Here is a 25,390-nt window from a genome sequence, read left to right as displayed (position 1 = left end):
GCAACATTGCAATACACACCTTTGTATATATATACCCTCACCTGCACTTGTTTTTCTTACGCTGGGAAAGATTTCTGGGAATGGAGTAGCTGGGTTGGAGAGTGTGTATATGTTGTCTTAAATTTCACTAAATATTGCAATACTGCTTTTTAAAAAGCACGTAACAAATGCACAACCCCACCAGTGATGTATGGGTGTATAGCTTTTCCTGCGATTCTACCAGCAGTTGATTTTATTACTCTTTTTAAATTTTTATAGACCTGTGAGTTTCAAGTGTCATCTTATTGCTACTTGAAAGTTGAGTTTCTCTGGCTACTCATGAATGTGAAGCATTTGGGGGGGGGGAACAAAAACAAAAACAAAAACAAAACCCAAAAATCCAAAAATAAAACAAAGAAACTGCTGACCATTTGGATTTGCTTCATCTGTGAAGTGGTTCTTCATGTGCTCTGCCTATTTTTAAAATGGGTTGTTTTTCCTTGTCAATTTGTAAGAACTCCTAGTACATTATAGCTATAAGCCCCTCATCTGTTCTTTGCATGCAGCTATGTTTCCAGTTTCTTGTTTTATTTTAACTATTGTGCCTTGTGCCAAAATTTAGAAAAATTCTATGTAGTCAGATTTTGTTTCTAACTTCTGGGTTTTAAGGATTGGTTAACAGGGGTGTGGTGCATGTAGTTCCCAGATTTTCTTGCAGGACTTTTACTTTTTCCATTTGTAAATATGTCTTTATCTAGAAACTGTATTGGTTTTTGGCATAAAACATAGGTTCAATTGCATATTCTTTCAAATTAATAGCCAGTTGCATCCATACTGTTCATTAACAATCCATCTTTTATCCCCTCAAATGAAATACCACTTTGGCCATGTAGTAAATGCTTATGTATGGGATTCAATTCCACATTCTCTATTTTATTCTCAGATCTAATATGCCACTACTTAAGGTTTGACTTGATTATGGTGACTTTAGGGTATATTCTGATATCTGGCCTGAGATGTGTCTCTCTCATTATCCTTGTTTCTCATGGCTATTCTAAGGATTTTATTCTTCTGTATAAGTATTATGTCTATAAATAAATGCCCTCTTTTTCTCTTGAAAAATGTGGGGAATTTTAATTGGATTAAATATATTGATTTGGAGAAAATTAAAATTTTATGATATAAAGTCTCATGATTTTTTCATTTATACTTTTTTTTCAGATTTTACTTTATGTCCCTCAGTAAGCTATTGCTGTTTTCTTCACACTGGTCTGACGCTTGTTAGATTTAGTCCTGTGTAGAATGTAGGCTTTTTTTCATTATTCTGAATGTCATTTTTCCTATTTTCATTTTGTGGTGTTGATCTTTGAATATAGAAACACTATTTCTGTAGTAACCTTGTATTTCTTGGTCTTTTCTGATGTTTATATTAGTTCTTTCTTTTTGTGAGGGGAGGGTCGGGTTTGTTTTTTTTTTATAAGCTAGACTCTGCAAGGCAATGTAGAATAATAATAGGGATGGGGGAATTCTAGTCTACTTCAGCATTTTATTTGAACAGGTGAGTGTTTTGCCATTTGAAATAGTATTTTGCATTTGTTTTTGGTAAACAGTCTGTATTAGTTTAAGAAATCTTCTAATCCTGTTTATTTTTAAAATGTATTAGGAATGCAGCTGAATTTGTCAATTGACTTTTAAGTCTTTCTTGATATCATTATTCATATGATTTTCCTCTCGTTTATTGATGTAATGAATTATGCTGATAGATCTCCTGGTACTGAACCTCCTTTGCAAATATAGTCCTATATTTCAGTTAGTAGCTTCTGTAAACAAACCAGCCAAGGCCTCAGTGGCTTCAAAAACAACAATCATTTGTTTTTGCTTATGTTTTCTTCAGGTTAGTTGGGGTCTGGCTGATCTAGTCTGGGCTTGTCTTAGTGGCTCTGCTTGTCATTATAGGTCTGTTGGTCTTCTGAGGCTGCTCTGCTTCATGTTGTTGTATCTGAAGCATCTCTGGCCTGGGTACCTCTTATCCTCCTGCCAGTCTGAATAGACTAGCCAGGCTGGTCTCAGAGTGATTGCAGAAGCACAAGAAGGAAGGCAGGTGGAAATGCATGAAGCCTCTTAAGGCGTAGGCTGGGTAGTGGCACACTTCTACCTCATTTTATTTGTCCAAAGTCATTTGGCTTATCCTAAAGTTAAGGGGCACTGAGATGTATACCATATTGATGGCAGGAACTCCAAAATCACTTATATCAATAAGATGTTTTAAGTAAACCTCAGGGTAACTGCAAAACAAAAAGCTATAGTAGATACACACGAGAGAAGGAAATCAAAAGATACCACTATAGAAAAGCATCAGTTCACAAAGGAAGACAGCAAGAGAGGAAGAAAGGAACAAGGGAACTATGCGAGAGCCAGAAAACAATTAATGACTGCCACAGTAAGTCCTTACCTATCAGTTACTACTTGAAATTAAAATGAATTCAATTCTCTAATCAAAAGGCACAGAGTGGATGAATGGACAAAAAAATCAAGACCCACGTATATGTTGCCTACAAGTAACTCACTTGAGTTTTGGGATACTCACGGGCTCAAAGTGAAGGGATGGAAAAGGACATTCCAAGAGAGAGAATGGGTAACTATACTTACATCAGACAAAATAGACTTTAAGGTAAAAACTGTAACAGGAGGGGCACCTGGGTGGCTCAGTGGGTTAAGTTGCTGCCTTCAGCTCAGGTCATGATCTCAGGGTCCTGGGATGGAGCCCCGCATTGGGCTCTCTGCTCAGCGGGGAGCCTGCTCCTCGCTCTCTCTCTCTGCCTGAGTCTCTGCTTACCTGTGATCTCTGTCAAATAAATAAAATCTTAAAAAATTTTTTTAAAAAACCTGTAACAGGAGACAAAGAAGGTCATGATTTAATGATATAGGGGTCAATTCATTTAGAGGATATAACAATTTTAAATATATATGCACCTATCATCAGAGTACCTAAATTGACTAAGCAAATTCTAGCAGATCTGAAGGGTGTTATAGACGACAATACAATAGTAGGGGACTTCAGTTCCCCACTTTCAGCAGAGAATAGATCATCCAGACAGAAAATCAATAAGGAAACATTATTGGACTTGAACTATACTTTATACCAAATGGATCTAAAAGACACATACAGAACATTTTATCCAACAGCAACAGAATACACATTTTTACCAAGTGCACAAGGAACATTATTCAGGATAGATCATGTGTTATGCCAAAAAACAAGTCTTGACAAATTCAAGAAGACTGAAATCATACCAATTATCATTTCCAACCACAATGGCATAAGACTAGAAATCAATGATAAGAGGAAAATTGGAAAATACACAGAGAAGCAGAAATTAAACAACATACTGCTGAACAACCAGTAGGGCCAAGGGTGAAATCAAAAGGGAAATAAAAATATCTGGAAACAAATGTGAAAATGCAAATACGGTATGAGATGTGGCAAAAGCTGTGCTAAGGGGGAAGTAGATAGTGATAAAGAATTAAGAAAAAAGAAAGATCCCAAACAACTTAACTTGATACCTCAAGGAAATTTATACCTCAAGGAACTACAAAAACAAGAACAAACTAAGCTCAGAGTTAGCAGAAGGAAGGCGGTAACAAAGATCAAAACAGAAATAAATGAAAATAGAAAAACAAAGATCAAAACAGAAATAAATGAAAATAGAAAAACAATTAAAACTATCAATGAAACGAAGAGTTGTTTTTCAAAAAGGTAAAAAAAAATGGACAAACTTTTAGCTGACTTACCAAGAAAAAAAGAGAGAAGACTCAAGTAAATAAAGTTGTAAATGAAAAAGGAGGCATTACAACAAATAGGACAGAAATACAAAGGATCATGAGTGACTACTATGAACAATTTTATGGCAACAAATTGGGCAACCTGTAAGAAATAGATAAATTCCTAGCAACATACAAACTATCAAGTCTGAATCATGAAGAATTAGAAAATCTAACCAGACCAATAACAAGTAAGGAGATTGAATCAGTAATCAAAACCCCCCCAACACAGAAAAGCTCTGCACAACATAGCCTCATAGGTGAATTCTATCAAACATTTAAAGAAGAATCAATGGCAATTCATTTCAAACTCTTCCAAAAAATAGAAGAGGAAGGAATACTCCCAAACTCATTTCATGAGACCAGAATTACCCTGATACCAAAGCCAGATAAGGGTACTACAAGAAAAGAAAACTGCAGCCCAGTATCCTTGATGAATATAGATGCAAAATTTCTCAATGAAATACTAGCAAACTGAATTCCACAGGACCTTAAAAGGATCATATATGATGGACAAGTGGGATTTATCTCTGGGATACAAGGATGGCTCAACACACACAAATCAATTAACAGAATGAAAGACAAAAATCATATGATTATCTCAATGGGTGCAGAAAAAGCATTTGACAAAATTCAGCATCTTTCCATGATTTTAAAAAAGCCTCTCAAAAGTTTGTGTATAGAAACAATATACCTCTGGATTCTTGGGTGGCTCAGTCATGAGCATCTGCCTTTGGCTCAGGTCATGAGCCCAGGGTCCTGGATTTGAGTCCCATATCAGACTCCTTGCTCGGCAGGGAGTCTGCTTCTCCCTCTGCCTCTGCCTGTTCTGCGGGCAGCTCTCCATGCTTCTGCTCTCTCTCTGACAAGTAAATAAAATCTTAAAAAAAAAAATAAAAGAAGCAGTATACTTCAACATGATAAAGGCCACATATGACACACCTACCACTAACATCATACTCAAAGGTGAAAGGTTGAAAACTTTTTTCTCTAAGATAAGGAATATGCCAAGTGTGCCCACTCTTACTGCTTCTATTCAAGTTAGTACTGGAAGTCCTGTCCAGAGCAATTAAGCAAGAAAACAGAAATAAAGGGCATCCAAACTAGAAAAGAAGAAATATAATTGTTTCTGTTTGCTGATGACATGATCTTATATTTAGAAAGTCCTAATGACTCCACCAAAATCTCTTAGAACTAATAAGTGAATTCAGTAAATTTTCTGGATACAAAATCAACATTTAAAAATCACTTGTATTTCTATACAACAGTGATGAACTATGTGAAAAAGAAATAAAGGAAAGAATAAAGATATTTTACAAAATCATCAAAAAGAATAAAATACTTAGGACTAAATTTAATCCAGGAAGTGAAAAATGTATACACTGGCAACTGTAAGACATTGATGAAAGAAATTGAAAATGACACTAATGAATAGAAATATACCCTATGTTGATGGATCAGAGGAGTTCCTATTATTAAAATGTATATACTATCCAAAGCTATCTATAAATTCAGTAATTTATCTGTCAAATAATTCTGATGGCATTTTTCATAGAAATAGAAAAACAATCTTAAAATTCATATGGAGCCACAAAAGAAATCTTAAGTGAGTAGCCAAAAAAATCTTAAGAAAGAAGAAAGCTGGAAGCCTCATACTCCCTTATTTCAAATTATATTATAGAACTATAGTGGTCAAAACAGTAAGGCATAAGAAGAGATACATAGAACCATGGAACAAAATCAAGACACCTCAAAGTAGGCAAGAATAGTTAATGAAGAAAAGATAGTCTTTTCAATAAATGGTATTGGAAAATCTGGATAACCACATGCAAAAAAAAAATGCAGTTGAACCCCTATCTTACACCATTCACAAAAATTAACTTGAAATGGATTAAGTAAGGCCTGAGACTATAAAACTTGAAAAGACATCTGTCTTGGCAATGATTTTTTTGGATATGACACCAAAGCACAGGCAAAAGAGATGAAAATTAACAAGTAAGGCCAACGTTAGAGTAAATACTTCGGCACAGCAAAAGTAACAATCAGCAAAATGAAAAGGCAACCTAAAGAATGGGAGGAAATATTTCCAAACTGTATATCTGATAAGTGGTTAATATCTAACATGTCTAAAAAAAAAAACACTCATACACCCCAACAGCAAAAAATTAAATCCAATTAAAAAATGGGTAAATCTGGGATGCCTGGGTGGCTCAGTGGGTTAAAGCCTCTGCCTTCGGCTCGGGTCATGGTCCCGGGGTCCTGGGATCGAGCCCCGCATCGGGCTCTCTGCTCTGCAGGGAGCCTGCTTCCTCCTCTCTCTCTGCCTGCCTCTCTGCCTACTTCTGATCTCTGTCTGCCAAATAAATAAATAAAATCTAAAAAAAAACAAAAATGGGTAAATCACCCAAAAGCACATTTTTTGAAAGAGGACATACATATGTGGCCAAGAGAGGGCGCCTGGCCGGCTCAGTAGGTAGAGCCTGTGACTGGATCTCTGGTTCCAGAGTTCTAGCCCCACCCTGGGTGTAGAGATGACTTAAAAAGTGAAATAAAATTATTGAAACAAATGTGGCCAAGAGGTATGTAAAAAGGTGCTTAACATCAATAATAGTCATGGAAATACAAGTTAAAACCACAATGACATATTATCTCACACCTGTTAGAGTGGCTGTTATCAAAAAGACAAGAAGTAACAAGTGCTGGGGCGCCTGGGTGGCTCAGTGGGCTAAGGCCTCTGCCTTTGGCTTGGGTTGTGATACCAGGGTCCTGGGATCGAGCCCCGCATCAGGCTCTCTGCTCGGTGGGGAGCCTGCTTCGCCCTCTCTCTCTGCCTGCCTCTCTGCCTACTTGTGATCTCTGTCTGTGAAGTAAATAAATAAAATCTTTTAAAAAAAAAAGTAACAAGTGATGGTGAGGATGAGAAGAAAAGGGACCGCTCGTGCACTGTTGGTGGGAACATATGCATTGTGGAAAACAGTACGAAGATTCCTTTAAAAAGTAAAAATAAAAATACCATATGATCCAGCAATCCCACTTCTGGGTATATACCTAAAGGAGATGAAATCACTATCTTGAAGCAGTACCTACATTCCCATATTCGTTGCAGCATTATTTACCATAGGCAAGACATGGAAACAACCTAGGTATCCATCGATAAATGAACAGAAAAAGGAGTTACGGTATAAATATATACAATGAAATATTATTGAGCCATAAAAGGAAGGGAATCCTGCATTTTGTGTCAACAGGGATAAATTCCCTGTTGATAGATTTATACTAAGTGAAGTCAGTCAGACATAGACCAATACTCTGTGATCACACTTGTATGTGGAATGTAAAAACATTGAACTCATGGGAACAGAGAGAAGAATGGTTGTTACCACTGGCTGAGGGATGGAAGGAACAATTAGGTGTTGGTCAAAGAGTTATTTCAGTTATAAGATGAATATGTTCGAGGAATTTAATGTACACCATGATGACTGTAATTAACAATAGTGTTTTATATATTTTAAAATTATAATAAGAACAGATCCTTCATATTCTCATTATCACAGCAAAAAGGTAATTATGTGAGGTGAAGAATGGATTAATTAACCTTAGTTTGGTGAACATTTCATTATGAAACATTCAAATCATCTCATTGTACACCTTAAATGGACACCATATTATGTGCCAATTAAATCCCACTAAAGCTGGAAAAAGAGGAATTGAGGAGCTTTTCTTCCTTTTTTATGGCCTGGAATAGTTTAAATGATATTGAAAATATTGTTTTATTTTATTTTTTTTAAAGATTTTACTTGTTTATTTGTCAGAGAGAAAGAGCGTGCACAAGCAGGCAGAGTGGCAGGCAGAGGCAGAGAGAGAAGCAGACTCCCCGCTGAGTGGGGAGCCCGATGCGGGACTTGATCCCAGGACCCTAGGATCATGACCCAACCCGAAGGCAGATGCTTAACCGACTGAGCCACCCAGGCATCCCTGAAACTATTGTTTTAAAAAATAAGTTGAATTAAAACAGATGAACCACATTATGATGACTTTTATTTTTAATTTTAAAAAAGATTTTATTTATTTGAGAGAGAAAGAGCGAGCACGTAGGGGGAGGGGCAGCGGGGGAGGAAGAGAATCTCAAGCAGACTCTGCTGAGCACAGAACCCATCATGGGGCTCGATCCCACCATCCTGAGATCAGGATCTGAGGCGAGACCAAGAGCAAGATGCTCAACTGACAGAGCCACCCCAGAAAGTGTTTTTAATTGCTTTTGAGATAGTGTGTAATATTTCTTTGCTCAAAAAGTCTTCTAGGAGTGTATTTCTTTGTTCCCAGGCAAGAAGTTTCTGCATTCTAAAAATTATTTATTCCTATTTCCTATTTATTTTATATTTTAAATATTTAACATTTAAATATAAAAATATATATTTAAATTTATTATATGTTTTGCTCAGAAAAGCTCCTTTTTATTATCTTTTAAAACAAGTACCACCTTTCCTCTGTCTCTTCCCTCTTCTCTTTCTGGAAGATTCTTCAGGACCTCCACATCTCTTCCATTTTCCTTCATGATTTCCTTCTCATGGTATTTTTGGCTTTGTGCTCTGTGATTCTTCTACTGTGTCTTCCAGGTCTCAGCAGTGATCATCCTCTCCTTCTGTTCCCTACTGAAATGTCTATTTAGAAATCATGTTGTGTAGTTCCAGAAAGTCTGTTTTTATGCTGCACTTGAGTCTCTCTCTATGTTCCTATTTTGTTATTCTTGTTGTTGAAGTGACCATTTGTGTCTCTTCCTGCCTTCTGTCTCTTTAGGCATGTGTTGCTCAGCCAACCTTTTTCTGGGAGCTGGTTGGTTGCTGGACCCACAGAGAGGGTTATGAAGTATTTTCCCATCAACCCGTAGGGATCAGCTGATGTTGGAGGGGATCTCCCAGAGTTTTCCAAGTGCTAGTAGGCCCTCAAGGCGTGGGAGGCCAGGCCTCTTCACGTGGTCCCTCTCTACACTGACCTGATCTGTTGTTTTACTTTATTCTTTCCTGGCCCCTCGGAGGCCTAGGAGACCGGGGACACAGGTCTGATATTATTTTCCCAGTCTCCTGGCTTCCTTGCGCTGGGCCTTTCTGGCAGTAGATCTAAGCTTTGCTCAGCACTCATGAAAGAAACCCGGACAACACTTCCTTGTGAAAGATTTTCACAATGTCTGGGTCTTCACATCTAGCTCTTGCCCAGAGACCTCAATAGCCATTTGGCTGAGGAGAAGCAGGCGGTTTGGAGTTGGAAATGGGAAGGAACCCGTGCTTAGGTCACCATCTTTCCAGAACCTGCTGTGGTTTCTTCCAAAAAAGAAAGAGGGCCTTTAAATATGACTGGACCGTGGCCAGTGGTGAAGTTCAGGGTGAACCCTGTATCCATGTCTGGGTGAAAACAAAGCTACTAAAATATTGCAATAAGGGGTTGAGTAAATACAGAAACAGATAAATAGATAAACACACACAGACACGCACACATACACACACATGCACTGTGGCAGTGGGAGGAGCTTAGGAGACTGGAGGTCAGAAGGTTCATGCCAGCGGATCAGACAAACGCCTGTAATGAATTTACCTAGAAGCCCTAGAAGAAGTGAGGAGGCCAGAATTCACTGGAATTCTGAGAAGGCCCCAGGAAGTGGAAGCTCACAGGCTGATCTGTGAAGCCACGCTGCGTGACTGCCACCGGCTCTTGAGAACAGCGCCTTCTACTTCCTTCCCACCTTCCAAGTGTCCAGTGAGTTTCTCTCAGGGGCAAACGCTACCCTGGAGCGCCACAGGGAAGAGGCCTCTGGGTAACCTGGTCCTGGCCTTGGTCAGCTGAGGCAGTGGTAGCAGAGCTGAAAACGGACAACGTAGGACAGTACCCCAGACCGAGACCAAACAAGAGCAAGGGAGGGGTGCGGATGCGGGTAAAGAGGCCTCTGGAGAGGACTTCTCTCCCCTCAGTCTCAGAGCCATACCTCTCTCGGCTGGCATGCTTTGTTCTGGCTCTCGGAGATGTCCACTAACTTCAAAGCTACAGCGTGACTCACTCACTAGTCACAGATTCTTTCAGAATCCTGTGGCCCGTGCTAACCAGTGCCCAGACAGGGACCTGAGCCTTCTTGACCGTGTCAGCTCCTGGCAGTGCAAAGTGCGTGGGCTTTTGTGACACAAAGACCTGGGTTCACATGTGGCCTGCGCGCGATTCGCTAGCTGTGGGAGCCTGAACAGGTAAATTGCTCTTTCTCAGGAATTGTTTTTCTGTTTTTTTTTTAAATTTAAATTTGATTAGCCAACCTATAGTACATCATTAGTTTCAGATGGGGTGTTCAATAATTTATCAGTTGCGTATAACACCCAGTGCTCATCCCATCATGTGCCCTCCTTAACGCCCATGCTAGACACGTCTCCAAAGGCAAGGGCAGCAAGAGAAAAAATGAACTATTGGGGTTTCATCTCAGTTCTCTTCATTATTTGTAAATAAACACCCTTTATTTAGCTAGACAAGATCTAGCTTTGGAGACAGGTACAATGATGAAATACATACATATATATATATATGCATATATATGTATATATTTATGCAAGTATATATAAAACACTGTCCATTAGTTCCCTCCTCTGTTTTTGGTCATTCATCCAGTGTGGGGACCCTCAAAGGGGCTCCTCTTTCCCTGGCCCGGTGGCAGTGGGGCAGATCTCCCCTCACGGATCTGAGATGCTCTCTCCAGAAGCGCCCAGTAGCAAATGCTCACAGGCTGGATGATGCAGGGAGGAGGGAGGCTTCATGTCACAAAGGGGAATAAATATGGGGCCAAAGCAACAGGGAACAGTCGTGCTAGACCTTGGCAGTGGGAGAGGGGATGAGAACATGACAAGGGAAATGACACGGGAGACTGTGCTGGTAGAAGTGGAATGGGGAAGCAGAAAGAATTCCAGAAGTGGGAAACTGAGTCCAAGAGGAGTCCCTTGGAGAAGAACGTGTCCATGCTGTGCCGAGTCAAATCACACCAACTGGGTTATAGATACTTTCAAGGAAAGGAAAGTGTAGGTACGAGTGTCTCATCATAAGAACCTCAGCCTGGCATTCGTTAACCATCTGCAAGTTGCTCCTTTTTTCCCTAAAACATAACAGCTATTTACAGTACCCGCTGGGAACCAGTGCTCTGTGGGGAGGTAGAGAGCCAAGCCCCGGGCCCCGGAGCTCCAAAGAAGGCTCCAGGCAGCTTCCCCAGAAGACAGGGGAGTCGGAGGCGAAAGGCAGTAGCAACACAGTGATCTCACTTCAAATGGCCGAGGAAGAGGAAGGTGCTCAGAATGTCTCTTTGCCAAGAGCCTGGCCCAAAAGACAGGGTTGGAGAGACAAAGAGACGGGTCACCGGCCAGGATCTCTGAAAGGAGATGACATTTGTGATGGAGACTATTCATTAGGGATCCGTGACTGTGAAAGGAAGAGGGAGAGGCAGGATTGGGTAGAGGGTAAAGCTGAACTCAACAAAGCCTTGGCCAGGCAAACGGGGAGCTCTGGAGTGAGTACTGTCTGGCAGAGAACTTGTGCTGATCCCAAATGGCCAGGCCTCTCTCAGTCACTGGGTGTGGCTTGCCCCAGGAAGGGCATGAGCTCAGGTGAGGTCAGGATTCTGCAACTGAGGTGGATTCTGAAGGAGCTGGCATCTACGGGCCGCTCACCAACCACACTGACCACAGCTGGGCGGCAAGTTGGATGGCTCACATCCATGTCTACCGCACGGAGGGGCACGTGTTGATAGAAAGTGAATGAAAGCCCAAAAAAGCCCTGCGTGAGATCGCTTGCTCCTGCTCTAAGGCTTGGCTTTATCTTTGCAGAAATGTTAGAGGCGCTAATTATTCCATAACATTTACAAAATATGCAGTGTCATATAGTGGAAAGAGGGGGGACTTTGGAAGCAGAAGGTGCTACTTGAGTCTCAATCCTGCGCGCACCTTTTTCCTGCAATCTTTACCTCTCTGAGCCTGTTTTCTCATCTAGAAAATGGAGATAATCACAGTCACTAATTCAGGGTTGCCTTGCATATATAAGGTTGCATAATTTGGATAAATATCACTATGGAGCGAGAAATCCAGTATATTGAATAAATGAGGTTATAATGATGAGGCTATTTGCCATGCTGTGATGTGCCCTGTGTAACCATGGGTGGGCATGAGGGACAGTCAACGTGAGCAGAGTTTAGCCCAATCCTTGTCATCCCAGAGCATACAATCTCAAGGATTCTAGATTTGGGCAAATCCAAGTGTGCTAAGCATTTACTACCATATCCAAGAAGTTTTCAACAAATATAATTGTTCTATCTGAAATCTTTTCCACTGGCATCATCACTATAACCACCAGAAGGGAGGCAAGAGCAGGATTTGAAAATCTTCTGGAAACTGACTTGGGCCAAAGTCTTTTGTGAGTTATTTTACTGGGCGAGACAATGGCCAGGTCCTCTGTTTCTAATGTAGAGAAAAACAGGAGCTTGCTGTGGGGAAAAGGCCGCGTTTGATGATCTATGCCTCTTGACACAGGAGATTCTTGAATGCTGTGGAATGATAGGGACCCAGGGTGGAAAACCAGTGCTGCCCACTGCTGTTCCTTGTTTGGGAGCAGAGTGAATCCTTGAACAAGCTGTGACTCATTGTTTCCTTCTTCACTGGACGAGAAACCGATAAAACATTTAAAGATGTTCATTCTCTCTCTCTCTTTTCAAGTTTGTTTACTTTTTTTTTTCTTTTAGCAGTCTCTACATCCAGTGTGGGGCTCGAACTTACAACCCTGAGATGGAGAGTTGCGTGCTCTTCTGACGGAGACAACCAGGTGTCCCTAAAGATGTCCCTTCTTGACTGGCATCCCAACATCACGTTATAATGTTCCAAATGCTCAATTTCAAGAGAGGCAGAAAATCCCATTTATGTTGATTGGAAAGGTCTTTGTATTAAGCTGTTTTGGAACAAATCATTGACATCTCTCTGTCTTATTACTGGCACACACTCTAAAAACCCATTCTGGTCTGTAAGAAGGCCAAGGAATGGAGATAACTGGGTCTCAAAATGGTTCTAGGACTCGCCTTTCAGTCATCTCTTGCTGGGTGTAACAATTTACCCCCAACCGGACTGGCTTAAAACCACCATTTTGCACATAAATCTGTGGGTCAGGAATTTGGACAGGGTGTGGCAAGACAGGCTCTTTGCTCCATGAAGTCTGGGGCCTCGAACCTCAAAAAGCTGGAAGCTGGCTGGGATAGCCTGACTGGGGTCCTAGGTCTGGAGTTTTGTTCTTGCCATCAGCTGGGTTTCTCAGGTGTCCTTCACATGGCCTCTCCACCCAGCCAGCTTGGGCTTCCTCACAACATACATCTCGGGGTGTCTGCCTTCTTCTATGGTACTTGGCTCCCCCCAGGGACAAAGCGGGGGAAGGGCCAAATCCCTTAGAGGCTCGGCCTTGAACTGGCACGGCGTCACTTTGGCCACATTCTATTGGTAAAAACAAGTCACGAGGCCAGGCTGGATTGAAGGAGACTTTACCTCTAGAGGGTGGAGTGGCACAGGCCTATAGGATTAGGAGAAATTGTTGGTCACTCTTCTACTTACCATTTCCGCATAGCTTATTGCCCTCAAACTTAGCGGCTGAAAACATCCATTTAATTTGGCTCAGAATTTTATGGGCTAGGGATTTGAGAAGGGCCCCCCTGAACAGTTCTCTGCGAAGAGGTATGTCACCAGGCTGCGGTCAGATGTCAGCTGGGGCTGGTTTGGGGCTGGACGCCCAAGACGGGTCTCTTGCCTGGTCGGCAATCAATGCTGGCTGTCGGTTGGGAGCCCAGGTAGCAGTGTCAGCCAGAGAGCCTGGAGGTGAACTTCTCCAGCATGGCTATCGCAGAGTAGGTGGATTTCATGCATGCGGCTGGTTGGCTTTCCCCAGAGTAGACATCCCAAGAGGGCCAGGCGGAAGCTCCATGGCCTTTTCTAATCTAGCCTAAGAGTAATGGACCATCACTGCTGCCATGCTCTATCGACGGAAGCAGTGACAAGCCTACCCAGGATCAAGGAGGAGGGGACAGAGTGCCCAGTGGCCATGTTTTAAAACTGCCACACTGACCATCTTTGGAGATGATCTTACCTAACTCTTTGGTCAAAGAAATCCACAACTCAAGATTCCGATCGATAGCAATCTTGAGTGGTGATGGAGATGAACAGTAGGGTTTGAATCAGAAAGGAAGGCCTTTCAGAGCTAGAGCATTTGGATCGGAAAGTTCAAATCGCTAAGATGTGAGCTTAAAAACTGAAAGTGACTTCCGACTTCTAGACCTTGGCCCAGTGGGCCTTTCTTTATCTCAAGTGTTGCTCTTGCCAGGCCGCCTCCTTTCCAACCAGCTTTCTGCTCTGAAGTGTTTTTGCAAATGAAAAACACATTTGGTCCAGCGAGGAGCAGTCTTGTCACAAGCATCTAATTTGGTGGTCCCTGATGACCATGGCTTTACACTGGGCCAGTCCAAAGCTGCCAGGAAAGAGCCCTAAGTGTGTCTGTCCTCTTTGCCCCAACTCACCCCAGCCTTACCCTCCAGCACAGACAATGGAAGCACGTGGCAACCTGCCCAGAAACATTGCTCAGAGCTGCCGGAGGATGAACAGACCTGGAATCCAGAGGCTGGTGTCTTGAGACACTGGGGGACTGGCATGAAACGGACACCAGAAAGATGATAGGGCCAAGGGAACGAAACTCTCAGGATTTTTCCCACTTTCCTTCCAAAGACTCAAGCCTCTGCCCTTTATTCTGGAAAACACCCAGGCCTCTGTAGTGGTGTGGACATGCAGCATTTCGCCTTAGCCCTATTGCTTTAATTCCAGGGCCAAGTCACTCAACTCCACCGGATAACCCCCGTGCCCCAGGTTTTCTCAGATATATGGAGGTCTCTGCCCATCTCTTTGTAGGATGGGCAGAGAGACGGGGTGGACGAGACCAGGTTACCATAGTGACAAGGCAGCGAGAAGTGAAGGGATCTGGTAGTGTCAATTGCTAGGCTGAAAAGCGAAGGCATTTCTACCTCGGTGGGAAGGGCCAGAAGGATCTGGGTGGGGAAGGGGAAGTGCCCAGACTAAGCCAGGGCTTCACTGAGCTGCTTTGAGACTACTCCATTTGGTTGTGGGGAAAGGACTACCTCCCGAATGCCCTCACACAGATGGCAGATCCTCTTCCTGCTGACCATCCCAAGCTACCCAGTAGCTTGGGGGCACTGGTGCACGCCTGTTTCTGGGCCAGTACCAACAACATTCTGTTCATATTAAACACAGAGGTTTGAAAAGGGGAAAGCCCCAGGCTTTCTACAAAAGAGGCTGCCCGTGACCTCCCTAGTAAGCTCTTCAGCTTTGTTTAGGTGAGATGCTTATCCCGACACCTCATAATCCTTGGTCTCTGGCCCAGATGCACGTACTTAGGATGTCACTGATTTGCCCCCCCATGGACACACATCACTGTATTGTTCTTGCCTGCGGTGTCTGTTTTCTTTATCTTCTGATAATTTCTTTTGTAGGGTGGTTTATGGTGAAAGAAACACACTTTACCTATTTGTGTTCATGGATAGACGGATTCAACTAATACTCCCAGATAGACATCTCAATTCATCTGAATCATATTAACTAACCCAGGTTTACTCATATGTTAATGAACTAGTGTTCTTCAAGGAACAGGGTGATGTCTGGCTGCCAGGAAAGTTATTTTTGCTGGAGGTGCCATTGGTAAGAGGGTTTGGAGGGGAAGGGGGCAGTCTTTGCTGAGAACTTTCCTGGAAATCTGGAAATGTTAATGTGGCTGGAAAGAGGAGATACTCGGGATAGACATAAGTAACATGCGTATTATTTCCCAAGACAGAGACTGACCCTTTTCCCAAAAGAAGGTCTTGTCGTTTATTGGGGGTAGGTGGACCAAGAAAATGTTCTGTGTACACAAGAAAGGTGTGTGTGTGTACACATACATGTGTGTTTGAATGTGCCGAGTTAAGGGAGTTTGAAAAGTTTTAGAGGTTTAGGACTGGCAGATAGATCCAATAAAAATGTGCTCCCCCCACCTTTCAAGAGGCTGATGGGAGTGTTGAGAGACCATGTCGTCTAATAGAAGAGCGCTGTCTAAATGAAGCACTCACCTCTTTTCCTATCCTGGCTCTCTGAGTTTTTTTGTTCAGGCTTCATCACTTACCAGCTGTGTGACCTCCAGGCAACTTACTTAACCTCTCTGAGCCTCTGTTTTCTCACTTGTAAAATGGAAATAGTGGTACCAGCACTACCTAGGGCTGCTGTAAAGATGAAATAGGATAATGATGTAAAGATTTTAGTGTGCTGCTTGGCGGAAGGTAGGAACTAAATTCAAGGTAACCGACTATGCGGTGGACACTCTCTGAGGGCTCTACCATCTTCCCCTCGACCTTTCCTTTAAACTCACCTAAGCTCCACCCACTTTGATTTCCCGTCATTTGAAGAGAAATTCCTTCTTTCCCAAAGTACTGGTATTAATTAATGGTCTAACCTTGGGTTGGGTAATCACATTGTGTCATCAGCCTCCCGATTATTAGATATAATTTACAGGAAAAACAGACCTGAAGTTCCTCCCAGCCAGAGGACGGAGGCTGCAAATTGAGTTTAGAAGGTTGCTGACCTTTAGACCCGGGCTGGCTTGGGAGGCAGCCCGCTCTCCTGGTCTTGAAAGCCACAGCAGGCTCTTGTAATTGAGTTACCGCCTGGGATTCAGTTGGACTAATCCATCTATGTAATTTCTTTGCCTGGTTTAATGCCATTAACGAAACCGAATTAAGGAGCGGGTGGAGCTGGGTGGGACGGAGGGAAACGGATTTTCTGCGTGGGAGTCGCTGCCGAGTCTCCACCGCCTGGCTGGAGCCTCTGGTCTGATTAATGGATGCCTATGAGGACCAGGTCATGCTAGCGGCCAGGCCACCCCAGCCCCTCAACCGTGCGCCGAGCTTCCGAGTATCCGCGCGCCCAAAAAGGGGCATCGCGGAAAGGGTTTCCCAGGTCGCCCCGGGGTTGACTCTGACTACACTGTCCCCTCCTTCCCTTGGCCCTTTCTCCGTCCGCGATCGCCCCCCCCCACCCTTGTACAATCTTCAAGCACTTTTTCTTCTAGTTCAAATGTTCGGGGACCTTCCTTGTGTTTTGTCACTAGCGTGCCCCAGGCGACATGCCGATCCCACTTACCCCTCTCCAGCCCTCGCCCCCAGTGCCACCTCACTCCGTTTGCTTGGGGTTGGCTCTCCCGGATGGTGGGCACTCTTCGCGCCCAGTTTGCCAACCAGAGCGATCAGCCCTAGGAGGAGGGGCCTGCGTGAGGGGGTGGCGGTGGGAGGCGGCAGCCGCCGCGGTCAGTTTCACTCTCTGCCCCAGTGACATCCAGATCCCAGCGCGCCCTTCCTCCTGCCCGGAGAGCCCGGCTGTCTCAACTTGGGCAGCTGGCCAGAGGCGAGGAGTCGCCGACTTCCCGGACTGAGATTCCACCGCTCGGTGCAGGCAGTTGCCAGCAGCGGAGTCCCCAAAGTGTAGGTGACGACGAGCGCGGTCCCGGGCGGCGCCGGGGGGGACCGGCAGGTGCTGGGAGCCGAGGGGGCTCACCGGGACTGGGTGGGGGTGGGCAGGGGCGCGCGACGGGCTTCGGTCTTGGCGGCCGACGGTGCGAGCCCGCTCAGGCGGCGCCCGCCGGCCCGGCCTGCCCAGGAGGGGCCGGGGAGTGGGGGGCCGCCCGGCCGCCGCGCTTGCCCGCTCCCCGTTGGGCTCGCCGGGGTTCTGCCAGCCGGCGGCTGACGTCGGCGCGCCCCTGCCGAGCTCTCCTCTTACTACAGCCGGCAGGCGGCTCCGTGCGCCCCGCCCTCGCCGGCCCCCGCCCCCGCGTGCCCACACCTTGCCGTTTATATAGAATGTGCCGCGGGCTGAATTCGCGGCTCTCTGGGACCGGAGAGTTCTCGGGAACGAGAGCGCGAGCGAGGGAGCGGGCGAGCTCCGAGGGGGTGTGGGTGTAGGGAGAGAGCAGGTAAGGGCCATCGGTTCCCGCTCCTCCGCCCGCGAGCCCCTCGGACCCCCCTTTTGGCAAAAGAATAGCAACCTGAAAATCGATTAAACGGAAAGAAAGGGGCGACCCTCCCCTCTCGATTCTCCGCGGGCGAGGAGCGGCGCGGCTCTGCGGTGTAACAGGCTCACACGTTGCTCATCACATGTTCAAACATTTCCCTTTCGGGGAGGCTTGTTATTTTTAAGTGAATATTTTCGTCTTTGTTTTGATTTTTTTTTTTTCAACCTTCCTCGGGTTTTTATTTCGATTGAGTTGGCGGCCCGGAGCCGATTGAGAGAGGCGGGGGGTGGGGGGGAAGCCTCCAGCCGGCGCGCGGGCAGCCCACCCAGGCAATTCCCCGCGCGGCCAGCGCCGGCCCGGAGAGCGGCCCGCGCGGAGCCCGGGGAGGCCGGCGGCGGAGCCGGGAGCCCCGGCCGCACCTCTCGGCGGCCCCGGGGGTGGCGAGCGCGGCCCCGGGCGGGCGGGCGGGAGTGGCGAGCGCGGCGGGCGCGGGGCGCGGAGGGAGCGCCGCGCCGCTTTGTCTCTTCACTTCTGGAGCAAGGCGAGCGGCTCCTCCCGCGGCCGGGCGCTCGGGCTCGCGGCGGCGGCGGCGGCGGCGGCGGCGGCGGCGGCGGCGGCGGCGGCGGCGGCTCCTCCTTCACCCCTCTGCTTTCCTCCCCACTCTCTCGTAGGCAGCGGCGGCGGCGGCAGCGCTGGGGAAAAGCGGATCCCGCCCCGAGCCACACCGAGGGGAGCTCGCGGTCGCGACTTGCCGCCCTAAGCGCTCTCCGAAGTCCGGCCCGCTCGGCGAGGACTTCCGTCTCCTGGGCGACCCTTGTTAAGCAAGCTGGGATCTATGAGTGGAAAGGTGACCAAGCCCAAAGAGGAGAAAGATGCTTCTAAGGGTAAGCCCGCCCGCCCAGTCCGCCGGCTTCCCTTCCCTTGGTTTCCCTCGCCCCCTCGTGTGCGCGCCGCCCTTTGGCAGCTCCCTGGCTCCCCTGCCGGAGCCTAAGCTGCCCGTGACCTCTGCGACCCCGGGCGAGAAACGGGGGGGGGGGGTGCGCTGGGAGGCCTGGGGTGGCACCACTTTCCCTCCTTCCTCGTGGAATTGTCGCCCCGCGAGTGCCTCCAGCCTCTTCCACTCCCCCTCTGGACGCACCGTGGTGGCGCTGCGGGCGACCGGAGCTGCTGCAGCCGGGAGCGCCGGGAACAGCGCTGCCGGCTACGGGCCGGCCGCCTCTCCGTGCGAGTGCATGTGTGTGCGTGTGCGCGAGTGTGCATATGTGTGCTGCGCGGGTGCAACATGGTGACATACTCAGGAATCTGCCCCCTCTCAGAAACCCAAGCCCGAATCCACCTTCAACCCCCTCTCCCCGCCCCCAATGCAAACAAAGAGCCTGGCCGAGACGCAAAACCCCTCCCCCCACGCTCCTTTCCCTCTCACACCCCCTACCCCCCAACTCTCTACCCCCTCCCCAGAAGGCAGGAGCTTGCAGCCTTCCACACGCCGCGTGCAAAAGTGAGCAATCCCGGTGCCCCGGCGCCGCCCGCGCTGCGCCTCGGCAGCGCAGCCTCGCCAAGCCCCTGGAGAACAAAGGCTGCTGTCCCCTTGCCACTAGTGCCCAGCGGGAGCGGGCCTCCGCGGGAGAGGACAGTCCCCTCCCTCTGCTCTCTGGGGTTCAGCCACCTGGCCCGGGGCGCCCGGCCGCCTGTCCCCCGGAGTGTGCCTCTCGGCCTGGGGCCTCCCACCGGCGGGTTGGGGAGGCGCAGCAGAGCAGGGCTCCCACCCGGGAGAACTCGGAAGAGGGAAGGGGGGTTCCTCCTGACCTCCGCCAGCACTAGCCTTCGCCTGGCTAAGGACCCGGCTTAGCTCCTGAATGTCAGCTGGAGACCAGCATCCTGGGAGACCCGGGTTCAGGGAGAGGCGCAGAGAGGGGTGTGGTAAGAGCAGTCGGGAACCGGCAGGTTCCTTAGATGCAAGTGTCCGGAATGGCTCCGAAGCAGACGCCTGGAGTGGGCTGGACTGGTTCTGAGGGCCCCAGGCGCTCTGATCCCAGTCCGTGCCGCAGAAGTGGGGCTGCAGGGAGGGAGCCCCAGCTTTCATTCACGGGCCCCTAATTCTTCCCTGGAACCCTGTGGCCCCCTTCCCTCCCACTCTGTCCCTATTCCTTTTTATCATCTCCTCCTTCTGGCCTCTCCCCATCTCAGAGCCCCCCCCCCCCAGATGCTAGGGCAGCACCAGCCCTCCCCCGCTGAAAGTTGTCAAAGTCCTCAGCTCAGGGCCTTTATCCTTGTTTTTAAATGGAGTCGATTTCTTCCAATTAGGCAAAGTGCGGAGGAAAGGCCGGCAAGTTTGTGGTGGGTATAGATCTGTTGTCCTAAGGGATGGTGTTGTCACTAGCCTGGCTGCAGGCTGGAGTTCAGCCCTTTCCGACCCACTCATAGGTGCTGGCTGTTCGAAGCGTGCAGATGAATTGAAACACTTAGAAAGTAGAACTCTGGGTGTGCGTTTCCAGAGCTTTCCTCATTGTAGCTTGTCTTAGACGGGCATTCATACGTTTAAGAGAAAATGACTTCAGATTCCTTTAAAGGTTTTGTTTTGCTGTGTGGGCCCAGAGAGGTAACTGCAGTGGAGGACTGTAGCCCCAAATTGATCTAGGCTGATGATTCCCCTTCTGAGTCTGGGAGTACTTCAGGTTTGTTTCTGGAACTTCGGTTCCTGATTTCCAGCAGGTGGTTACCTAAGGTTTATTTCAGGCTGCCTTCGGGAGGGCCCTGAATCCAAATTCATTCATGGAAAGTGAGTTGCTGTTTTAGGAATATAATTTGCAATTGTCCAGAATGGAGTAACAAGTCTGGAAACATTAGGACAGGTCTCTGTAACTCAATAATGAATTTTTTTACTAGGCATATGTCATAACATTTTCTCACGTTGACTCACCACATTTGAAACCGAATACCTCTCTGTAGGAATTATATAATTAGCATTTGGAATTATGGTTGTAATTAGGAGAAATTAAAGTAATTTTATAGGACAACTTTTAAGAAAGGAGTTTACTTTCCCCAGGAGATGGGAATCTTATGGCTGCTGAGAGCGGGCGTTCCAGTTGGTTGTTGAATTTAGAGCATTTTGAAAATAGTCAATGCGTAACAGTTAGCTTTTTCTCCTTTCAAGTATGTTAAAAGCCTTATGTGGCCAAATTTTAAAGACTACTTTTTATGTTAGAGATGAAAGATACCAGGTTTATTTCTATTTTAACCAGTAAAGTTTTCTGACCATATTTATGAAGAGGTTTGGGTTTTTTTACAAATTTCCTATGTATGGGTCATTTCTGAATTTTTTTTTTTAAGTTTAAGGGACCCATGAGCACACTCTTTGCAACATGGCAAGATACAGGATTGAACATTTAATGGATACTTTGAATATCCACACATCTGATTTTGAGCAACAGTGTGACAATGATTGAATCAAGTCAATTCGAATGAACTTCATAATCTGTTTTCAGAGCTACTGTTTATTTAAATTCAGCCTCGTACCCCATCATCTGGGGTTCATGCCCACAGCCTAGAAGACTATAATATAGTGTTTCTAGAGTTTTTAAAGCACAAATAGTAGGTAATCAGTAAGTTATGTCGTGCTGCTGAATGAAATATGGCTTTCCCCCATATTTCATTCAGACACACAAATTGCCAATTGTCTTTAAATGACGTTTTTCTTGGACTCATTGAGGTTAAGACCAGTCTTAGTGATGGGCAATAATCTTTTTTTTTTTTTAAGATTTTATTTATTTCTTTATTCTACAGACAAAGATCACAAGTAGGCAGAGAGGCAGGCAGAGAGAGAGATGAGGAAGCAGGCTCCCTGCAGAGCAGAGACCTGATGCGGGGCTCGATCCCAGGACCCTGGGATCATGACCTGAGCCGAAAGCAGAGGCTTTAACCCACTGAGCCACCCAGGTGCCCCTGGGCAATAATCTTTTTGATAATCTTTTAATAACGAGCCAGATGAGATCGTCTGTCTTCTTCCTGGGAGGGTGGGAATCTTGATTTTATTTGAAACTATGAAAATGGCCTCTTGTGTAGCAAATCCCCTTTTGTGCCTTTCTTTAGGCTTTACATAAACTTTTAATTTGGCCAGTGTGTATATAGTTAGCAGCACTCAGCTTCCTGAACAAACCGGAGGACCTATTTCCATTTCATTGAAGAAGAAGGTATAACATTTGTTTGTTCAAAGCGATATTCACTTAGCTTTGACTCACTCTTCTCTACCTTGTCACGTAAAGTCTTCTCTCGGCAGTTCTCTGTTGGAAAAGCCCTCAGTTAAGGCTGTGTCTGCTTCCCTGCAACTGTGTTACGTGGCATTCAGAAAACATGTAGCCTGCTCCAGATAAAACCAAATCATCCCTGGATTGAGTAAAAATGCTAGCCAGTTCCTGATTTCAAAACTGGCATTTGGCTTGCAGCTACCTGTTTGGAGTTGGGTCTGTGTTTTCAGCCACCTTTTCCCCCTGTGCTTGTGGACAGCCAGATCAACCAGGCAAATTTCAAGGCCCCGTGATGTGGGCTTTGGGTTCTCTTGGCAAGGCGGTCCATGATAGCGTCAGGCCAGGCTTCTGCTGGCTGCGGGTGATGGAGGACAATTCCACGCATAGTCCAAGAAACCAGCGCCTCACACAGTTGTTGCTGTAATGGACTGTGGTGCCCGCGTGCATTTGTGGGCACGGCTCAGTTTCTGCTTCCTTCCCAGCCGTTTTCCAATAGCCTCTCTAACCATACCTAAGGACAGGGCCTTGCGGTCCGGCAGCCAGCATACCACGTATTGAACCCCGAATGCCATTCCAGAAGATCATCTCGGTCTCGGGGGATTACTGTAATAGCTTCCATCAAGTGCCTTTCTCGGATTTGGGCCAGGCAAAGCAGGTGTTCAGAGGTATTTTACCCACAAGAAATCATGACGCTGGTGAGGTCTTACTAAAAACTGACCATCATAATCTACCTATTACTCATGTAGGGACTTGTTTTTTCGCCTTGTGGTTAAATCATTATGGGCCAGTGGTTTTATGGAGTGTCCTAAGCCCCGCGTTTTCTTCTGTGCTGAGGCTAGTGATCACCGCCTTGGTGAGAGTGTGTGGCCAAGAAGATCTCGAATCAAAAATGTCAGTAGGTTCTTGGGGATAGGTGCAGAAGAGGAGTGCACAGCGCCACCCCGCCCCAGTCCTCTTCATTATGATTGGCAGAGGCTGAAGGGAGAAGGAGGAACATATTGGGACATGGGTTAGGGTCGCTGTATCTTCTTACTGAGTGTTCCTTCCTCTAAGTCTCTTTCTGGTACAGTTCAAATCATTAAAGGGGCGAGGGTGTGTGTCCTCAGGGTGGAGATGTGGGTGAGGATGGAGTGGGAATGGACCTGGGGTTGGGGCCCGGGTGAGTAGCAGAAAGTGAGCTGTGGGGCCAAGGGGAAAGGCCTGAGGGCCACGCCTAGGGCAAGGAAACGTATGGTGGCCCCGAGAACAGGACTGGAACAGGGGATGGCATGGGGATCGGGGTTGGGGGGTAAGCTGGAGGACTGAGTCGTGAGGCAGTGACGAGGGAGATGAAACTGTTAACACCCCAGGTCTCTTTGCAGCTGTGCTGTTTTATGTTTAAATCAACTCCTCATTCTGGGAATTACAATCAGCACAGAACCACCAGAATGTGTTGGAGCTCTTCAAATATATCCAATAAAAAGGCTTTCTAGTGTCTGCTTCATTATGGCTTATATTTTTGGAGTTGAGAAATTTGAAAGGAATAGAAAATAATCGCCACGATTAAACAATTCAAAGAGAAAAAATCCCCATGAATTAAAGTACTACGTGTGGAGGGGGGTCCCACACGTCTGTCACTTTGCCAAGCTTACTATGCTCCATAAAATGTAAAGATTAGGTACGTACAATGGCTTTTGCATTTAGCGGAGAAGACAAACATCCACATAAATCATTGTCCACAGTCACCAGTTTCTTTTTGGCTCTCCAGAAGACACATTAGCCCCAGGATTTCTCAGCATGGGCTGAGGAGTGGACTTCAGGTTCACTGTACTGAGAAACGTGATTCAACTTAGTCCTCACCAACTTGAAATGCCGCTTATCTGTGACATACTGGTTCTACAAACTCCCTTGAATCAGATATCTGACTTTTTTTTTTACTGTGGCATTTTTGTCACTTTGGCGAATGCCATATCTTGATGAGACATTTCATTGGGGGTGTGGATTTCTGGGTAAATGTATGAATTTCCTAGAGAAGGTGAAATAGCATATAGTGATCATTATGACGACCTCTCTAGCCTGCAGGTCTCATTTCTCCTTGGGTTGGAGGCCATTTCTTTTTTCTCTAAAGCAGTGTTTTCCAGGGTAGTAGCACTGAAAATGGGAGTTTCAGATTAGAAAAGAGATATATTCTTGGTTCTTGGGGCACGATGGAAATGGGGGCTAGTGTATTAAGAATCAGGGTTTGTAAGAGACAAGAAGCCCAAATTACAATTACTGTGTGTTGAGATTATTGTAAACCAAGGCAGTCCTTATGCCCTACTCCTTGTGCCTCTGCCCTTTGCAATTACTTTTCGCATTGACTTTCAAATGGAAATGGTCTTAGCCTCACTGGCTGATGACCTTCTCCTGAGGCAAGGGGCAGCCAGTAGTAGGTGTCCTTGTTGATTCTTTTAAACTCTGGCAGCACCCTTGGCTTCTGTTGGTGTAAGGTTCCGGTTGACATTCTAGAAGGTGCAGTAGGGCTGGGATGAGCTGGGTTGCTTGCTTGGCCTGCCTGCTCTCACCCTTCTGCAGAGACCTCAGTCAGATACGGTTCAGACAGTCACTATTTGGCCTAAAGGAATTCTCAGGTGTACATGTCCGTTCTTTCTGGATTCTGTCAGGAGGGCCTGGGAAGAAAGAAAAAAAAAAATCTTCAGGTGAAAGGCAGGACTGATCAGAGGTCAAATTAGAAAATAGTTCATTTTTTAAAAAGATTTTATTTAGGGGCGCCTGGGTGGCTCAGTGGGTTAAAGCCTCTGCCTTTGGCTCAGGTCATGATCCCAGGGTCGTGGGATCGAGCCCCACATCGGGCTCTCTGCTCTGCAGGGAGCCTGCTTTCTCCTCTCTCTCTGCCTGCCTCTCTGCCTACTTGTGATCTCTGTCAAATAAATAAATAAAATCTTCTTAAAAATTTTTATTTATTTATTTATTTATTTGTGAGTGAGTGAGATAGCCAGAAGGAGAAGCAGGCTCCCCGCTGTGCAGGGAGCCTCATGCAGGGCTTGATCCCAGGACCCCGGGATCATGACCTGAGCCAAAGGCAGACACTTTACTGACGGAGTCACCCAGGCACCCCGAAAATAGTTAATTAAAAAAATGGCAGAAACCCAATTTCCTTTTGTGTAATTGCAGATTATACACAATAACTTACACAGATCTTAAGCGTGCCTCTTGATTAATTTTGACAAATGTTTACACCCATGTAATCAAGTATCAAAATCAAGTTATAGAATATTTTC

At 46.2% G+C, this 25,390-nt stretch overlaps 1 protein-coding gene across 4 annotated transcripts in view; it reads left to right on the top strand.

Moving 5' to 3' along the window:
• FGF13 (fibroblast growth factor 13) overlaps positions 1 to 25,390 on the top strand; it is a 492,131-nt gene that overhangs the window by 4,406 nt on the left and 462,335 nt on the right. For 2 of the 4 annotated variants that reach the window (XM_080831360.1, XM_080831364.1), the window contains exon 2: positions 18,558 to 18,770. In XM_080831360.1, coding sequence (XP_080687486.1) covers positions 18,722 to 18,770 — 49 coding nt within the window. In that variant the 5' untranslated portion in view covers positions 18,558 to 18,721. Of the gene's footprint in view, positions 1 to 17,756; positions 17,848 to 18,557; positions 18,771 to 25,390 lie in introns of those variants that run through there. The other 2 variants (XM_080831363.1, XM_080831361.1) reach the window with 2 other exon arrangements.

Source organism: Martes martes (genome assembly GCF_963455335.1).
Source record: "Martes martes genome assembly, chromosome: X".
In the NCBI taxonomy this organism is placed as follows: domain Eukaryota; kingdom Metazoa; phylum Chordata; class Mammalia; order Carnivora; family Mustelidae; genus Martes; species Martes martes.
This window is presented reverse-complemented; position numbering and strand designations above follow the sequence as displayed.